The 18,783-nt window shown below is 35.3% G+C and overlaps 1 protein-coding gene across 1 annotated transcript; it reads right to left on the bottom strand.

Annotated features, from left to right (window-relative positions):
• Positions 1 to 654: 654 nt before the first annotated feature.
• On the bottom strand, positions 655 to 1,456 carry LOC133861896 (uncharacterized). Its single transcript, XM_062297722.1, has one exon. It carries the CDS (start codon positions 1,366 to 1,368, stop codon positions 868 to 870), a length of 501 nt encoding a protein of 166 aa, XP_062153706.1. The 5' UTR covers positions 1,369 to 1,456; the 3' UTR covers positions 655 to 867.
• Positions 1,457 to 18,783: the final 17,327 nt, after the last annotated feature.

Raw genomic sequence — 18,783 nt, 5'->3', positions numbered from 1 at the left:
CCAACACTCCAAAAGCGGAAAGTAAACTTCTTCTTTTTTTTATTATTATTTATATAAGTAAATAAACTTCATCTGTCTTCTGCACCTGCTCTTTATTTGAATTGTTGTCCACGTCACTTTCCATGTCGTCCATGCTGTCAACTAACCTTCTCTTGCGAGTTGTGATCCCTTAGCTTTTAGCAACGCCCGGATGCTGAAAAAGTTCAAAAATCATTAGAACCCTTCAAATTAAAATCCTTCTCACGATTGGATTGAAGGAATAATTGTACCATGCAATGGTTATAATAAAATTACGAGCAACTCAAACGTTCTATGAGTGTTATATATAATATTAGTTAAATAATTTAAATTTATTTAAATTTTTAAAATAAGTGGTAATATATATATATATTATTACAGCGAAAGATCGATACAGGACAGCTCCTTAATTAACATATTCGTTTGATAGTTGCAGGACGTTCTTTCGATCGGATTATGTAAAATAGATTAAATTGCCGAGTTTTCAATTTCTAAGTTGATAAAAATGATAAATTTTATCATTTAATTTACTAATATTTTAACAATCACACTTTGTAGTAGGGTTAATTGTTAATTATTATCAACTCGTCTCTTAAGCTTAGCACCAAACATAAACCTAACAACACCACAAAGATCAAAACAAACCAGTCCCTATTTTTTTATACAATATTTAACAGATAAAACAAAAACATGTTGAGCCCGAAGTGGATGGGAACAACTGTTAGTACGTACTTCCTTGTATCTTATGACAAAAACCATTGTCTTTTGTGTTCATATTTCAGTGAAGGAAGAACAAGGTTAGCTAGACAAATGCTAGCTAGAACTACATCTAATGATATTTCTAAAACTTTACTCGCTTCCTTCGGGGATGGATTCAAGCTTCGGCTTCCAATTTTTCAAGGAATCAACAGAATCACACGTTTGTTTCTCGAGCCTCAACAGAACGTCTTCAACTGATATCTGCTTTGTCAATAAATCTTGGAGCTGTTGTTTTGTTATAACAATCTTAATCCTCTTTACACCACCACCAATATTGGCTTTTTCGTCGTCAGCTGTAGTGGATGAAATATCTGTCGGAGTACAAACAGAGCTCATGGAAGGAAGCATGTAGTAGGCTTTTCCCATCTTCAATTCATAGTTAGGTGGGAGATGCTCCGAAGCTTCCTTGGATAAACCAATACCTGAGCCGGAGAAGTTCACCAGGATATCCTTGACAATGATTGGCGTGCTGAACTCCATAATCTTTCCATCCATCTTGACAACTTGTATAACTCTCCTACTCTTTGCTGCAACATGATCTCTGATGCAAAGCCTTTTACTGGGTTTACAGAGAGCAAAGCAATTGCCCATTTTGCTTCAAGACACAATAAGAAAACAAGTGTTAGAGAGAGAGAGAGAGAGAGAGAGAGAGAGATGCAGTTGAGGTTTTATGAGCGTGGAGCAAAGGGAACAGGGTATATATATATATATATGTATATAATAAAGATGGGGTTTTTTTATATTATTATTATTCCGTGTGGGGAAGGAAAAAGGGAAAAAGAAAATATGGGTTTGATTCGTGCGTAGTGGAGGTGTAGAAAACTACGTTTCTGTGACAAAAAGAGGATTGTGAATTTTGAAGGTAAAGGAAAGAGGCAGGGAGATCGATTAAAATTCTGTGTAAAGGAAGGAAAGAAGATAAAAATTGTCAACACGCATGCAAGATAGGTCGGTTAGTGGAAGGTGGCTTATTGTCATCGCTCATCTACTGCTGCCCTTAAGCTCTATATTTATGAATAGAGAAGCCCTGTTGTCTGTGTCACATGGACCCCCATTGCTGTAAATGAACTCCATGACTGCACAAGTGGCCTAGCATGACCGGTTAGGCAGCACTTTAGACTAAATTAAAGTTTAGTCATTATGGGGCATGGGCCGATATTGAATATATATCTTGATGAACGGATTTGAAGGGTAAAAAGGGTTGATCGATATATATAATTAATATACAGTAAAATACACCTTTGTATATATTGGTCTATAAAATATCTTGGTTTTTCTTGTTCTGTAGTCACATCATCCTTATGGTTTTGGTGATGTCAAAGAAACATAACCCTGAAATTTGTTTGGTTCCTTCTTAGTAATGAAGGGGTAGAAAAATATGATAAGCTTATAGCTAGTGGGGCTTAATTAAGTACTCTTTCCCCAACTCCAATATATAGTATGCTTTCTACTCCATTCCATTCATTAAGACTAATATATATCTACAGCGGTGCACTTGAAGGATTTGATTGATATTTTGGGTTGCAGGATAAGGTCTTTAATTTGCGTTTGATTTGTTATATATGCTGAGGTGCAGTTGACACGTTATGGTTTAGGTCACATTGGGAGATGGTTTAGGTTTACATCAGGTTATGCTTGTTGGTTGAGCAGTGCCTCTCACAGGAAGCAGGAATGAGACATAAGTATATTTTATGTGAAAGAGCTTTTGCAGGACTTGATGGCCGGGGGGTGAACGGATCGGGATTTCTTATAATTTTTTATTCGAATTTCAAGATATTCGGATAAAGAATTTCATGGAATCGGAATCTGAAGGCGAATCCTCGTGTATCTTTGAGATTTAATTTTCATCATATATGCAGCTTACTAATTAAAAAAGATTTCTGGGTTTAACTATTTGGTGAGTCTAAAAGATCAAATGTACTCACTCAAAACACAAAAAATATTTGGTATAACAATTTCATTAGGTTCTTTTGTTTCCAGCTACCAATATAGTTTTATTATGAAATGGTTAATTATAAATTAAATGATTACATATCCTTTGATTAGTATCAAAGCAAATTAAGGTCTTAAATTCAAATTATATCTCTACTTTTCGTTTCTCATTTTAATTAAATATTTCACCGGTCAAAATACTTCACTTATTAAAGGAAAGTGTTAAGGGCTAAACCACTTCTGGAATGGAATAAGTGCTAAACCAATTCAAATTGGCATAACCAATCTAATAAAACGATTTTGCAAATACTTTTTTTTTTTTTTTTTTTTGAAGTGATTGCAAATACAAATTGATACAAAATCAAAGCAGCACTATGTTGTCCCATCTGCGTTGAATTCAGTAAATAATTATTAAAAAAATTTATGCTAACCCACTAAACCTTCACTCAGTAGCTCGCAGGCAAATCAACTTGTTTAAGTGCTCGTAGACGTAAATGGAGCCTCCACTAAGAGAATCTCGTTATCACATCTAGGAAAAAGAATTGTGAAGTCATAAGGCAAAGATCTCCTAATTCCACAAAAAGTGCAACTCTAATTATAATTCTTTTGGAATTACCGACTTCCCAAGCGTGTTCAGTCCAACTCATCCAAATCCAGCGTACCCAACCCCAAGTTTAGGATTAAAATCCTTTACAAATATTTGTTCGAATTTGAAAAAATTCGAGCAGTGACCGTGAGAGATCACTTATGGGATTCACCTGACCAAATAAAAATTAGGACACCCAACCACTTATCCGGTCAAGTGGGTCCCTTAAGTGGTCTCTAACAATCACCCGTGCGAATTCTTTCAAATTCGGGCAAATAATTGTAGAGGATCGTGATCCTCAATTCTAACTTTGGTTGGGGCTTTTGTATTGTGTTTTGAGAATTGTTTTTGTTTTAGGTTTGAAAAAGTGTTTTGATGTGAAAATAATTTTAGCGTTCTGAGGAGTACTTTTTTGTGTTTTTAGTTGTTTGTTATATAATATCTTTAACTTGAAAACAGTAAACAAAAGACAAAAAAACAAACTCATAATATCTTTTTAACTCTCAAATGACACATTCTCAAAATGGTAGAATTAAAGTATTGATTAAATAAATAAATTTGTTTCTTCTTATCAGTTTAAGCTTTTAGGACAAGTATGAATTTAATATGGTATTAGAGTCAAAGGTCCTGAGTTCAAACCTTGACTCCGTTATTCAGCCTATTTCAATTATATTCCACGTGTTAGGCATCACCTATTAGAATATAGTTTGAATCCACATGTGAGGGGCAGTGTTGAAATATTTTGATTAAATGATTAAATTTACATATTTCTATCGGCTTAAGCTTTTAGAATAAGTGAAGATTTAACATGATATCATAGTAGAGGCCTTAAGTTTGAACCTTAATAAGAGGGTTTTGAGCCCTACCTAATAAAATGAAATTTGAGCCCACACGTAAGAGAGAGTATTAAAGTATTGATTAAATAAATAATTTTGTCTCTTTCCATTAGCTTAAGCTTTTTTAAAAAAAGAAAAAGAAAAGAAGGTGATTTAACACGTAGAACTTATGATAATATCACTAAATTGGACAAAACATTATTCGTTAGGTTTCCGATTTGGATGGGCTTGGCTTAGGCAAAGTTACAACACCAATTTATTATAGGTACTAGGCGAGGACCATAAGCTAGGCAACAATAAGACACATGCAGCTACATCGTCGTCTTCCGTTTGGTGTACAAAAGACAACTATGTCTGCTGGCTGGTTAGAGAAAGCATTGACCCTAGGCAAGCATGGAGGGCCCGTGGGACTAGGGAAATTAAAAATCTAGTGAGGAAGCCAAATTAGGTTTTGTTATTCAATTCTCCGCAAATTAAGATTCTTTTTGTTTCGGTGTAAAATATCTTTCGTTAAAAAATATTTTTTAAGTTTGGTTTGTACAAGCGAACAACTGCTAGAGACCTCCGATGGCAAACATCGGATAATGAAATGCGAGGGAGTGCATCTAATAAGAAGAAGCTCAAATTCAAAAAAAAGTTTACGGTTTTAAAGAAAGAAAATCATTATACTGAAATTAAATAAGCTCTTTTTGATCAACCAAATTTTTTTTGGTTGCACTAAAAACCGAACATTTTTACATCAAAACAAACAGAGTACATATAAAAGATATTAAATAGGAGGATAAGGATTTTTTTATAGAGAAGTTACGACACCCACTTGCCTCCAACGACCCTTTTCTCACGCAATTCAAAATGGATAGGAATGATCTATAAAAAAAAAAAAAAAAAAAAAATGGATAGGAATGAAAGGCAAGAAACTTGGAAGTTAAGTAGGTTCCATCAAAGAAAGATAGTACTGGGGACCCTATGTTTGTAGAAAGGCCTAGTGGTGTACCCTCCATCTCTCATTCCAGGAGCTCAAGAGTCACACAATCCACAGCTTGGAACTTTTTTACAGTCCACAACTTCAAACTTTTGGGGTGTCCTTTTTCTCTTTTGTGTTTTTTTTTTTTTTTTTTTTTTCTATTTCATTCCTTAAAGAGTTGAGAGACAGCAACATCCTTACACGTTTTGTTCTCTTTTTGTGTTTCTTTTGTCTTTTTTAGACCTCCGGCCAGCAAAAGGTTTGGGGATGTTCTGTTAATGGGTTGTTAGGGGAATGGCAGTCCTAGTGCATGTATTTGGAAAGCTAGAGAAAAAGCTAGGCATGGGGTTGATTGTAATGGGTTGTTAAGAGGAACACTTTCAATGGCCATTCATTTAGGCTTAATATCATTGTAATGGGTTGTTAAAGGAACACTTTTCCAGCTATTAGAGCTATGAATCCATGTTGGATACTGTACGTATGGCTACGTGTTGAGACAAGTCTTCCTCCTCACCTTCGAGGACAAGGAACTCCTGTACACGTGGATAGTGTCAACGTCAAAATTGCCATTCATTTAGGCTTAATATCATAAAGAATGAAGGTTTTTTTTTTTTTTTTTTTTTATGATTATTTTCTTTTTTTCAAATGCAGGAAGAAAAGGAAAAGAATATGAACTTTTATTGAATTGTATTGTCGATCCTAAAAAATAGTCGAATGAAATGGATAAATTAAAACACATATATGATGTATTAAAGGAACATGTCATATTAATCAACCATCTTGTTGGGGTGGATTTATGGCCTATTCTGTGGGATCTAAAAACCCCAAATGTACGTGATTAAAGTATTTATGTGGAGAGCTTGTAATAACCTTTTGTCTACAAAGGTTAATTTATTCCATAGAAGGGTCCTGCAGCACAAGATGTGTGAAGTTGTGGACCAATTTTTCTCCATAAGAGGTGTTCTTGGGGAGACTGTTTTGTGCAAATGGTCTCAAATATTTTCAGCTTATTCAATTTGGAAGAGGCAGCACTCATGGCAGGTATTGCACGAAAAATATGGTTTAGACAGAATTCTGTTGTCCATGCTGATACTTTTACACATCCAAATCAGGTGCTAAGAGAGGCGGTTGTGGAAAGTGAGGATTATACAGTCTGTGCTTTGGAGAATCTGGAAAATGTTGCTAGGTAGGAACCGAATTCCATTAGTAGTATTACTACTTGGCAACCACCTTCTACAAGTGTTACTAAAATAAACTGGGATGCTGCGGTCAATAATTCTAAGGGCTGGATTGGTATTGGTGTGCTAGCTAGCACGAGATTCTCAGGGATGCTTTTTGGGAGCAAGATGTTTTACCCAGAAAATATTGATAGACCCACATGGAGCGAAAGCAATAACATGTAGCCCTAGCAGCAGTGTTGTTTAGTAAAGAGGCGGGTTTTTTTGATGTCATTTTTGAAGGTGAAGCTTTGCAGATAGTTCAAGAGATTAATATGGTACTTTCCTCTCTAAGTAGCTGTCAACATTTCATAGAAGGGGTTAAGCACGAATTGGACGGTTTCAGATCTTATTGTGTCACTCATGTGAAGTGATGATAAGCTAATTTAGCAGCTCATACATTGGCAAAAGCAGCATCTAAAGAAGTTTTAAATTCTGTCCGGTTAGAAGATATTTTAGATAGTATCTTTGGAATTGTAACTATGAAACTTGTTGTCCCTAGATCCTGAAATAGGATCATCTTGGTTTTTTTTTATTATTATTATTTATCTATAAGATTATCAGTATTTGTTCCAAAAAAAAATAAAAAAAACAACCATCTTGTTGTTGTTTTGTTTTTAGGAAAAATTGTCCAAATTAATAGCTTTCAAGTTTTGTTAATGTGAAAAATAAAGGTCTGAATTTTTTATTTTGGCGATAAGAAGTCCGGCTTTTGGTTTTATGACAAATAAGTCTCCCATCATATTTTTCATTTAATTTTTAATGGAAGACTTATCATTTATCATATTTTCCTTGTTAGCCAAATAAAATCGTGTCACGTACATTTAGATCCATATTATCATATCACATACACAATTATACTCAAAAAGCGTAAAAATTTAGAAGAAAAATAAAAAAATTACATTAGAAAGAAAAAGAGAGTGGAGATGGATCTCCACTGCCACCCACTACCCCGTAAAGGAAGTGGTGGACGCTAGAACTCCACCCCCACCTTCTGGTGAATCTATACCTCCTTTGTTGAAATAAAGCCACTCCAGCCAGCTGCCTCCTCTAAGGGGGTGGAGTTCAAGCCTCCACCGCCCCCTCTGCGAGGATGGATGGTGTAGAGGATGGCAGTGGGGGTGGATCTCCACCATCCCCCGAAAACCTTTATATATGTATAGTTAAAAAAAGAAAAAAGAGTGTGGACCCTGGCCTCTCTGAATGAGGTCAGACGGATTTTAAATTGGCCAAGATGCAACCGCAATGAGTAGTTCAATTGGCTAAAGATCACACCTCATGAAGTAGAGGCCATTACTCATTAGTTCAAATTTTCTCTTCCCACTCCCCATGAGGCCAATTACTTACCAAAAGAAAAATTGCCAATATAGGTATTCCTTAAAATAAAAATTGACCTAAGAGTACAATCTTTTGAGCAATCAAACTTTAGGATAGCCTATCGACTTAAAAACTCATGTCAAATATTTTTGAATTGTGCCAATGGTTGGTAAGCATTGAAAGATCAATTATCTACAACTCGTTTTTGTACTTGTGCTTGCTCTTTCTGTTTCTATTGTAACTACAGAACGAACATTTTTAACCATAACTATTGTTAAATTAAGTTTCGCAACAAAATTGAATATGAGTTTTTTACTAACTCTTTGATGTTGTACGTTAAAAAAGAAATCCCTACAAAATTTAGTACAAATCCAATTATATATTATTATCGAGATTTAAAAGGACGTCGGACTCCATTTTGAAAGGTGATTGAGTTGAAAATTGAAATACATTAAGAAAAAAAATTAGTTTGTGTCTTTTCGTTTGTTTATATTTTGTTGACACCGGAATGATACTAGTTTTATTTTTTATATATTAATTCAATTTAAAAATTAATATATTTATTATTCATGCTTTGGCCTCCCTCTCTAAAAAATCCCGATTCCATTCATACACGTGATATGTTAATTGTTAGAGAATACCTTCAATAAGGATGGGCTGTAAAATCCTCATTTTACAGCAACTAATTATAAGCGGACAACTCATTAAAAACCAAAAAATACAATAAAAATGAAAACACTCAATCTTTTCCCTACTCATCTCTGTTCTTCTCTAATCTCCCATGGAGCTTCCATGGGATCCTTGCCCAAAAAACCAGCAAGGTTGGCCGAAGCTGCCGCTGGAATCTATGGAGCCACCGTCCAAATCCAGCGACAGAGAAAGAGAGATCCGTCTGGCAACAAATCCTGATCCCGACCACTAACCACGACCCCAACCACCAGCCCGACCCTGATCCAAACCTCAACCACTGTTTCCCCCATTTCCGCTCTTAAGCCCCTCTTGGCCGGATCTCCGACTAATGCCCATAACAAGATTCGCCTCTTGTGTCGATGAAATCGGCACAGATCTAGCCATTTGGGGCCAAATCGGCACATATCTGGCTGCTCCACGTTCCAGCGCAGATTTGGCCAAAAATGGTATATTCTCCACTGAGAGAGATGAAGACTTTAAAGGTAAATATGTTTGGCTATGGGTATGGAATTGTATATATCGTCTACGTTTTCTATTTGGCGAAAATCAAAGGTTTCTCATTACTATGGGCGACTAGAAATTGGAAAGCACTGCCAGGTTTCTTCTTTGACGGCAAAACTCCATCCATGATGGCAGTGGCCTTCGGCAGAATCCGGTGGTGGCGTGGGGCTGAGGAGGTGGTGATTTTTTAAGGCCTGTTGGACTCTTGAAAGAAAAACTATAAAATTTTCCATGACTCAGTACTTTCATACATATTGTATTTTAGTCTTTTAAATGATGTGTCAATTTTTTATTGGAAGTTGTAAAACATCATTTTTACAGCCCATCCTTATAGAAGGGGCTCTCTAATTGTTATTATTGGTCTGACACGGAGAAGTTGACGGCTTACAAAACATTTGTTATGAGCTGGATGGAAAGAGTACTGTTACACGTAAAACTCTTTTACACTTTTTTTTTTTTAATTTTTTTTACAACTTTTGACACGTTCTCAAAAGTTGTAAAAAAAAATTGTAAAAGGGTTACACGCCTAACATTTATATGTAAAATATGATGAAAGTACTTATTTATCACAAAGCTAAAACTCAACCATTTAAAATTGCCAAAATTAAAAACTCGTACCCTTATTTATTAGAGGAACAAAATTCAGGAACTTTTGAGATATTTTTTATCCAATCGCCATAATCAGCTATCTAATGATACACTATCCCCAATTCTCCAATATTATCTATGTGAAAGGTAATTGCCAAACATAGTGGAGTATGCATGGGAGTCTGTTTGGAAATGAGTGATTAAAGAAGTGCAATAATGGGGATTGGGGAAGATTACTCTACAAAATTAATAAATATTATCAAATACACTTTAACAAGGCCCATGGTTATATATATAAAAAAAAAAAAAACCCCATCTTTGATTCTCAAGATTATATATTCAATTCATAAACTGGTTAATTATGGACCCAAAATAGATTCAAAACTGGGTTATTAAAAAATAATTAATCACCATCGCTTTGAATTTAAGTATATCCTTGTGATTTTGGCTACCGATCTGGCCCATCTGGGCTCAGTTCCACATGAGCATGTGATATGGGCTCAAATCATAGCTGACCCAGCAGGTTTGAGACAAATCTTTTTTGGTGGGGAGGTTTAATTAACCGTTTAAGATAACCCAATCAATTCCAATTGCATTGCGAAAATCCCTCTTTCATTTTTTTCACCATATGTACCGATGGCCGAGTCTGCTCATATAAGGGATTGGAATTGCTAATTAAGATCTCTTACAATTGAGGTGTTCAGTAATTCGTACAGTCTAAATAAATAAAGGGATTGTGAGCCCCCTTAGCCTGAGCAGTCTGAAGTGCGTGATCCATCAGTCCTCTTTCTTTTATTGTAATTTAGATAGGGGTGGGCGTGAGCCAAATTGGGCCGGATTTACATTTTTTCTATAACCCGCCCCACAGTGAATGGATTTGAAATTGGAATCCGCAACCCACGTAGTGAATAGTCAATCCGATGGGCCACAGGTAGCACGGATTGGGGGCGGGTTCTGCGGGTTCGGGTATTCTTTTTTTAAAAATAATAATAATAATAATAATAAAACTTTCTATGCCCAAAAAAACTTATTGAATTACTGAATTAAAAGTAAATGGGGTGGTGAATCTGCAGGCTCCTTAGCATTTAGCAATCAAACAAGTAAATACTAAGAAAAATATTCATATATTGTAGACTTAGTCCAATGACTCCAGTCCACTTCTAGTTTGCAATCAAACAAGTAAACAAACACCGTGGCCGATTCACACAAAAAAAATTAAAAGTTCCAACAAAAAAATTAGAAACTTAGTCCAACAAATTTAAAGTTCCAACAAAAAAGAACAGAAACTTAGTCCAACAAATTAAAATCCCAACAAAAAAGAACAGAAACTTAGTCCAACAAAAATTAAAAGTCCCAACAAAATAACATAATCAGTAATTCAGTAGAATCAATGAACATAAAAAAATCAATAGTCCCATCAACAGCTGAATGCTCTAAACCAGCAACAAAAAATAAGAAACCCCGCATGGCAGTACCTTCTACTAATCATCTTCAAGCAAAATGCTGACGTTCTTCAAAGTTATTTCTACAAAGGAGAATGGAAAAAAAAAATGATTTACAATCATAATTCAAATTTGATAAATAGAGTAAGTGAATATTTAAATAATAGAAAACTTACCTGATTCGAGCCTATAACTTTCAGCATCATCAATTATCTCTGAATCATAATCATTGCCACCGCTTATGGGTTTTGACCTTAACCAATTCTGTGAACATGTCAAGGCTTCAACTGTTGTTGGAGCTAACGAACTCCGAAAATGATCCAAAACACGCCCTCTAATGCTAAAAGCTGACTCTGAAGCAACCGTTGTAATGAAAATTGCTAAAACATCTCGTGCTATTTGGGCAATTACTTGGAATTTGGTTGAGTTTACCTTCCACCAATTCAAAATATCAAAATTAACATTCGTTTTCTCTATATCCTCCATCAAATACCAATCTAGTTCCGATTTGCTTTCTACATCACTTTTAGAAGCCCGGTACTTTTGGAACTTACTCATGAAGTGAAATAAATTATCACTACTCTCATTTTCATCTATTGTGGTTGACAAATCACTACCATTATGAACCCGAGAGGAAATCTCACCATTGTTGTTATAGTGATCATATAATTTGTCCAAGTGGTACCTCAATTTTGTAATCATTCGAATTGTTTTCTCAACACCGAGAACTTCTTTGAACCAATAATCTAATGAATCCAATTTGGTGCGTGGATCAAGAACAACCGCAACAAACAACATCAAATTAACCCTATCAGGATCTCCCCAATACTTGTTGTACTTCGTCTTTATTTTCTCTGCCATTGCACTTAATACATAATCTCCACTTTCACTAAAAGCCTGTAAATGTGCTTGGATGCCACAAATTTCTTGGAAGTACATATTTGATGTCACATACAAATAACCATAAAGTCGCATGGTTACATCATAAAAAAGTTTTAAAAACTTGAGAAAAACCCTAACATTTTTCTAATCCTCAAAAGTAGGAGATCCCAAACCTCTTCTCCCTTACCCTCCCTCAAACAACGTAGAAACAAAGTATCCATATTCTTCTTTCCATTAGATGTAAAGCATTTTGACATTTTTCAGCGGATTTTAACATCTTATATGTGGAGTTCCATCTAACTGGAACATCAAGACACAACAAATCCTTAAACTGAATTTTTTCTATCTCCATATAAGCCTTAAATTTCTCAAATCTTGAAGGTGAAGACTTCACATATTTCACCGCATTTCGAACCTTCACAATAGAGTAACTAACCTCTTTTAAACCATCATTCACAATAAGATTTAATATGCATGCACAACACCTCATATGCATAAACTCATTACCCAATATGGCGCCTACCTTATCTTTACTTTTCCTCTTCAAATACTTAATAGCAGTATCATTAGCACTAGCATTGTTAACCATGACAGTAAAAATGCTACTAATACCCCAATCAAGCATACAAGACTATCTTTTTTTCAATAGTCTCTTCTTTGTGATTAGGAATTAAAGAGTAATTTATAATTCTTTTATGTAAATTCTAATCACCATCAATAAAATGACAAGTGACACACATATAATTAAGGTTTTGAACTGAAGTCCACGTATCAGTGGTAAGACAAATCCGAGCACCAATTGTCAAGAACATTGCTCTAAGCTTTTTTTTCTCAAATATTAAGATCTTCATACAATCCTTCGTCACACATTGTGACGGGAATGAATTTTACCCCAATTGTAAGTTTAGGAATTGCTATTTTGCAGTACTTATGACCTCCATCTTATCTGCTTCCAATCCAAAAATGAGAAAAATTTGAAGAGTATTAGTTTGAAGAATAAGACGAGTTAATCAGATCCATCAAACATAATCCCAAACCCCACCTAAAATCCATTAATAATTTGATAAATAGAGTGTCCCTTTTTATATTAGGTCCATATATCACGCCCCCATTTTGGGATATAAAGGAAACATGAGTTTGAGTGATAAAACCATTTAAAAGGAAGCGTACATTAACAACATATAGATTGTAACTTCTTATTATATTATTCCTGTCTAATAAAAAATCTTTACAACGCCATGAATTTCAATAAGAGACATACTATACAAAGTAAAGGTTTGGTCGATCCACAATGAACTATTGCTTTTAGCGAGGTCTACGCCATTACAAAGAAATGACTATGTCTTATTGTGTTATCTGAAAAGATTTGAAAAAATAAGGGGTAAGTTTGACAACTCAGTAAGGAAATCACAACAATAAAAGTGAAATTTTCTTTTCAGGAATTCTAAATAAAATTCAAATAATTTAGTAGGTAAAGAAACAGTTAAATAACATGCAAATAGATCAAATGCAGCATGGTGCTTGAATCATTTATACAGTGTGTCAGTTTTACCCTCCACCGGCCCACCTCCGCTATTTAACCATGAGCGGCGCACGTTACGTTTGGCATATCCACGGGGACCGATCCCAAAGGACCAAAACGCTCATCCTGTCGTCACAAAGAAGAGCCGTCGGGTTAGGAACTTCCCTAGGTGAAGACCCCCCGATCAATAGCCCACACTTTTGGTGTGGTTGCCATGCTACCCCTACTTGAATCCGGATCAACACCCCATGCGGCCGTGGGGCAAAACTGTGTAATATATGCACATATAATTACGATAATATCATCATTATCCGCTCACAAGGAGCACATGCAACATATACGATATGATGCACAAATACAACTATACAGAATCTCATGAAATCATCATATAGCACATATACATTTTGAGAACCATAGTTTCATTATCTTAATTCACAATTCATACTTTGAAAGCTATAATCATATAATCACATGATTTCCCAATCACATTTGATATGATTTCCCAATCACATTTGATAATAAGAGTAATATCATGACAGAATTTAAAGTAACAATCAATATAAAGAAATGAAGGAGTTTTAGGAAAAATCCCCGACTTTTTCTTTTGAAAAGTTTTATTAAAATTTTGCCGGGGTTTTAAGTTGTGTTCCCTTACCTGGACTAGCCGTTAACATCAGAGTCAAGCTTTTACCTAAATAAATTGAAAGAAGAATCTTAGAAGAACATTCTGAAATTTGAAGCCTAAAACTTAAATTAAAGTATACATAACACGTAACCAGAGATTCTCCAAATTGTACGGTCTGTCAACAACCTTAAATCCACAATATTACTTAGTGACTAAACTACCAACGAGCGTAACTCACTCAGCCCCAATCACAGGAAATATTCCAAAAATGGCAACCCCCCTTGAAAACCTATTCCTTAGTCCGAGAATCCATGACCCAAACAACTTAATATTATTCTAACTCATGCCAATCAAGTTCAGCAAGTACTAAATATATTAACACTTGATTCACAAAACATTCATAAAATCTCAACTGCAACAATTCTTAAATCACCAATCTGTAACTCATACCAAAATCATTTACTAATGTCATCTTCCAAAATAAATCACCCAAACCATTTACGAAAACAGCAATTAAAATCACACAATAATTCAAGAAAACCATCAAAGAATCATAATTACCCTACAATGCATCTATTCAGTACTTCTCACGAAATCCTGTTTAAAAGAACTCCAAACTCAATTTACAACTCAATTTTTAAGAATAATATTCCTGCCGTCAAGATCCTAATTCAACAGTAATATCCATCACTAAATCATTAATACTCGAAAATTATACTTTGAATTAACTAATATAAGTTCAACAAATCTCTAACAAAATTGAAGTATCCAAAATCTTCAATAACTATTCTGTTCTCTACATACCATCATTCACAAACTACTCAAAATCAAATCTCAAATCAGCCCCCATCCACAACTTAATTAAATAAGAGAAGTATCCAAAATTATGTTAGCACCTAATAAGTCGAATCACAACATAATCCAAACACTAATATCATTTAGCAACTACATAATCCAAACATCACAAACAATAAGTCAAGACCCATAAATACTCATAATCTGCCACAAAACCTCAAACTAATAAATACACAATCAACCAAAATCTCAAGATCTTCAATTTCATAAACTCATAACTACCCACACAACCGATCAACTACAAAACCCCCAATCCACAATTTATCAATTAAAATCAATACACAGATCGGCTTACCAAATCAAGGACCCAAAACTACAATAATCCCAAATCAGTACACGGCCAAACAGGGAAAAAAATGGTCAAAACCCCAAAATACCTCCAACAATTTCTACTCCCCAAACTAGCCGAAATTATTACAAATACATAAATACCCATCAATAATCAACAAAGAATTATTCATCAAATTACTCAATAAATCACAAGAAATTACCTACCAAAAATTCCTCAGAAATCACCGGAAAAACACCCTGGGTAGCTGAAAATTCCACCAGAAATCGCCTCCGACGACGACCCACGGAAAACCCAGCTCTGTCTCGCCGGAAATTGCCATGGGTTTCGCCGGAAAATCAACCCACGGTCGACCCACCGGGAAACTACACTGAAACGGCCGGAAATCGCACCTCCGGCCTCCTCCGGCGTTCTTAGCTCCGATCGGTGCCAACCACGCTCCGTCGGATCGTACCTGCCTCGCCGGAAGTCGGCCCCCAGGCCGCCGGATCCTCCCCTGGTTCTCTCTCTCTCACTCTTTCACTCTCTCACTCTCTCACTCTCTCTACTTCTCTCTCTCTGATCGTGTCTTTGGTAAAAGAATAGAAGAAGAAAAACAAAAAAGAAAGAAGAAGACGAAGAGAAGAAGAATAATAAAAGAGGAAGAAAACTTGCTTTGCAAGTTGTAAGTTTTTTTTTTTTTTTTTCCAACTTATTGAATAAGTTAACTTAACTTACCTAATAAGTTTTTGTATTTATTTTATTATTAATATTGTGTCAATAATAATTAAAATTTAGGACATTACACACACACACACACATATATATATATATATATATATATATATATATATATATATATATATATATATATATATATATATATATATGCACCATCACACTTTGGCATGATTACTTATTTGAAATAATAAGATCCATTAAACATAATCCTACATCCATCTAAAGTTGATAAATAGGACGTCCTTTTTTATAATAGTTAATTCCATGCCCTATCACACTTTCGAATCGCATGCTTTACAATAAAAGGGTAAAGTTTGCTCACGAAAATAATAATTTTAAAGGGATATTTGGATGCATGATTCTTCTTTAATGTTTTTGAAAAACAACTATCATCTAATTATCATCTTTTCACAACTATAGACTTTTCGGAAGTACCTCTCTCACGTAGAGAGAGAAAGTCCGAGAGTCTTCTAGAGAGCGAGTCTTTAGAGAGAGAAACTTGTCTTCCGGGGTAGGAGGCCTCACGCCTCCTCCTCCTGGCTTCGTTTTTTGGCTCTGTTTTCCCTTGGCCGTTAGGGCCAGGGTTTTGTTCCCCCTGGGTCGTCCTTCCAGTGGTGAATGTTGTCTCCAAGCCATTAGGGCTATTAGAGTTTTCTTCCTCCCAGTGCTGCACTAGCGGAGGTTGTTTTGTCTTTATTTTTCTTTCTTTTGTTTTTCTTTGTCTTTGATTGGAGCAAGCAGAGGCTTTTGATTTCTGGTTCGTGGAGATAGACGGGTGTTGGAGAATGGCCGGCGGAGATGTTGTTCAAAGTTAGATCTGTTAACCTCGGTTGGCTCTTTTTCGACAAGAATCTTCCTGTTGCGGTCTTCGGCCCTCTCCGGTCTCGATGGTTACCTGGCAGGTCGTGTAGCTCTCTCCTGGTCGGCGCGTGATCAGCACACGCCGGGGGTCTTCCATCCTGCCCCCGCGCGTGTGGGTTATGGCTTGCTTTTCCGGCTTCGCAAGGTGTTGATCTGGACTTCTGAAGGTCGTCCGTTGTTGGGGGGTTTCCGGAGACGAGGTGTGTTCCGCACGCGCTAGTTTCTCCGGCTGTTTGTTTCCTGTGCTTGTATTCCAGTGCTTCTTCTTGTTTTGTTTGTATATTCTTTTCCTGTTTCACAGTCTACCGGTCTTCGGTAGCTGCTTTAAGCGAGGGTTTTCCCTTGCTTTGTAGTTAGAGGTTCTTTACCTCTACTTACTACCTTCGGCCGTCGGCCTTGGTTTAGCTTCGCCTACGGGCGTTTGTAATGCCTTCTTTTCTTTGATTTGTGTATGTTTCTGATCGTTGTAACCCTTTTGGGTGGTTTTCGGGCGTTTGCTCCGGTAATGAAGAAGGTGTCTTTTACGTTCAAAAAAAAAAAAAAAACTATCATCTAATTATCATTTTTCAATTATAATTTTATTCTTTAAACCATTCAAATATAATTTCTCTAATTTTTTATTTTTTGGTATCCGTAATTTTGAGAAAAGTTAAAAAGAATACAAAACAATACAAAAAATTGCAAACCCAAATATCCCAAGTTTTATGTTATAAGCTCATACTTATTTTGGAGAACAAGCTTTTTGATTCATCATAAATATAGTTCTTGAGTTTTTTTCAGAAGAAAAAATCGTACTCAGGAAAAAAATAAAAATAAAAATAAGACAGAAAAATTAGTGTGTCCCTTCTAAGTCTTCTACTAAAATATCCTAATTAAATATCATCATTATTTTTATTTTATTTTTTATAACCAGAAAAACTACATAAGCAAAGTTAACACGGAAATATATCCCGTTAAAGCACTATAAGTAAATTAATCCTAAACATTAAAGGCATGTTTAGTACACATAATTATCATTTCTCTAGGAATATAAATGACTTTTACTCCATTCCTATTATTTAATTAGTAACAACACATAATCTCTCACTATAATAGAATCAAAATAACTAAAATACCTAATATTTTATTTTTATTTTTTTAAAAATCATTTTTTTATTCTATTATACGCAATATTTATTAAAAATAATAGTAATATTTATTTCAAAGAAAAAAATCTTGGGAATTTTTTCACTTGGAAAAATTACGGGGTGGTGCAACAACCTCCGGTGCCATCAAAGGTAGTCAAGAATATGAATTGCCTCATCGTTCATCACTATCTTGCTTAAAAGGATTTCACAAGTCCACTTATTGAATTTCTATGAAAGCAATTAAATTACCGGCCACTTATTCCAAAATTTTAAGTGGAAAGGTAAACTCACAATTTATGTCTCTGCTATTATGTTGAAACACGAGTAATGTTAGAAGCCTAGAAGGAAGACTTTTTTCCCCCTCTTGTCCCTCCAAAGTTGATGTAGCTTTCAAAATTATTATTATATCAAAATTCAATAGTGATTTATTTCAAATCGAATGATAATTTTAAAAGTAACATCATCTTTGGAAGGACAAGAAGAGAGAGACAAAAGTCTTCATTCTAGCATTACTCGTTAAAACACTATTTATCTCAAAAGCTTAATCATTCAATTAATACTATAACAAAAACTAAAGGGAAAAGTATATATATCCCCTTAAAAGTATCACCTAATTGACTGTGTCTTTACCAAACTACCAAAAAAAGTTCAATGTCCCCTAACGATGAAAATACCCTTAATAATTTTTTATTTAAAGAAAAAAAAAAACAGATCTTCTCCCATAGATTTTGAGAAATGCTAGGGGTACTTACAAACTCTTACCAAAAGAGTTTACAAACTGACCTGGCATACATGTGGCATTTTATTAACTAAAAAAATTAAACACTAGGATTCCACGTCCACACTAAATCCAGGTGGAAGGTTGGATTCCACAAGCTGACTTGCATGTCCATGGCTTCCATTCCCGAAGGCCATACATGGCCGGCCGGCGATGGGAGGTTGGGACAGATGAACGGCCGACGATGGGAGGTTGGGACAGATGGACGACTGGCAAGAGGGGAGAGATCCCGGGAGAGGACGGCATGCAGGCAGCCCGTGGTCGGGGTCGGGAG

This window comes from Alnus glutinosa, chromosome 1 (genome assembly GCF_958979055.1).
Source record: "Alnus glutinosa chromosome 1, dhAlnGlut1.1, whole genome shotgun sequence".
NCBI lineage: Eukaryota > Viridiplantae > Streptophyta > Magnoliopsida > Fagales > Betulaceae > Alnus > Alnus glutinosa.
The sequence above is the reverse complement of the archived record's forward strand: the minus strand, read 5'-3'. Positions and strand labels throughout refer to the sequence as shown.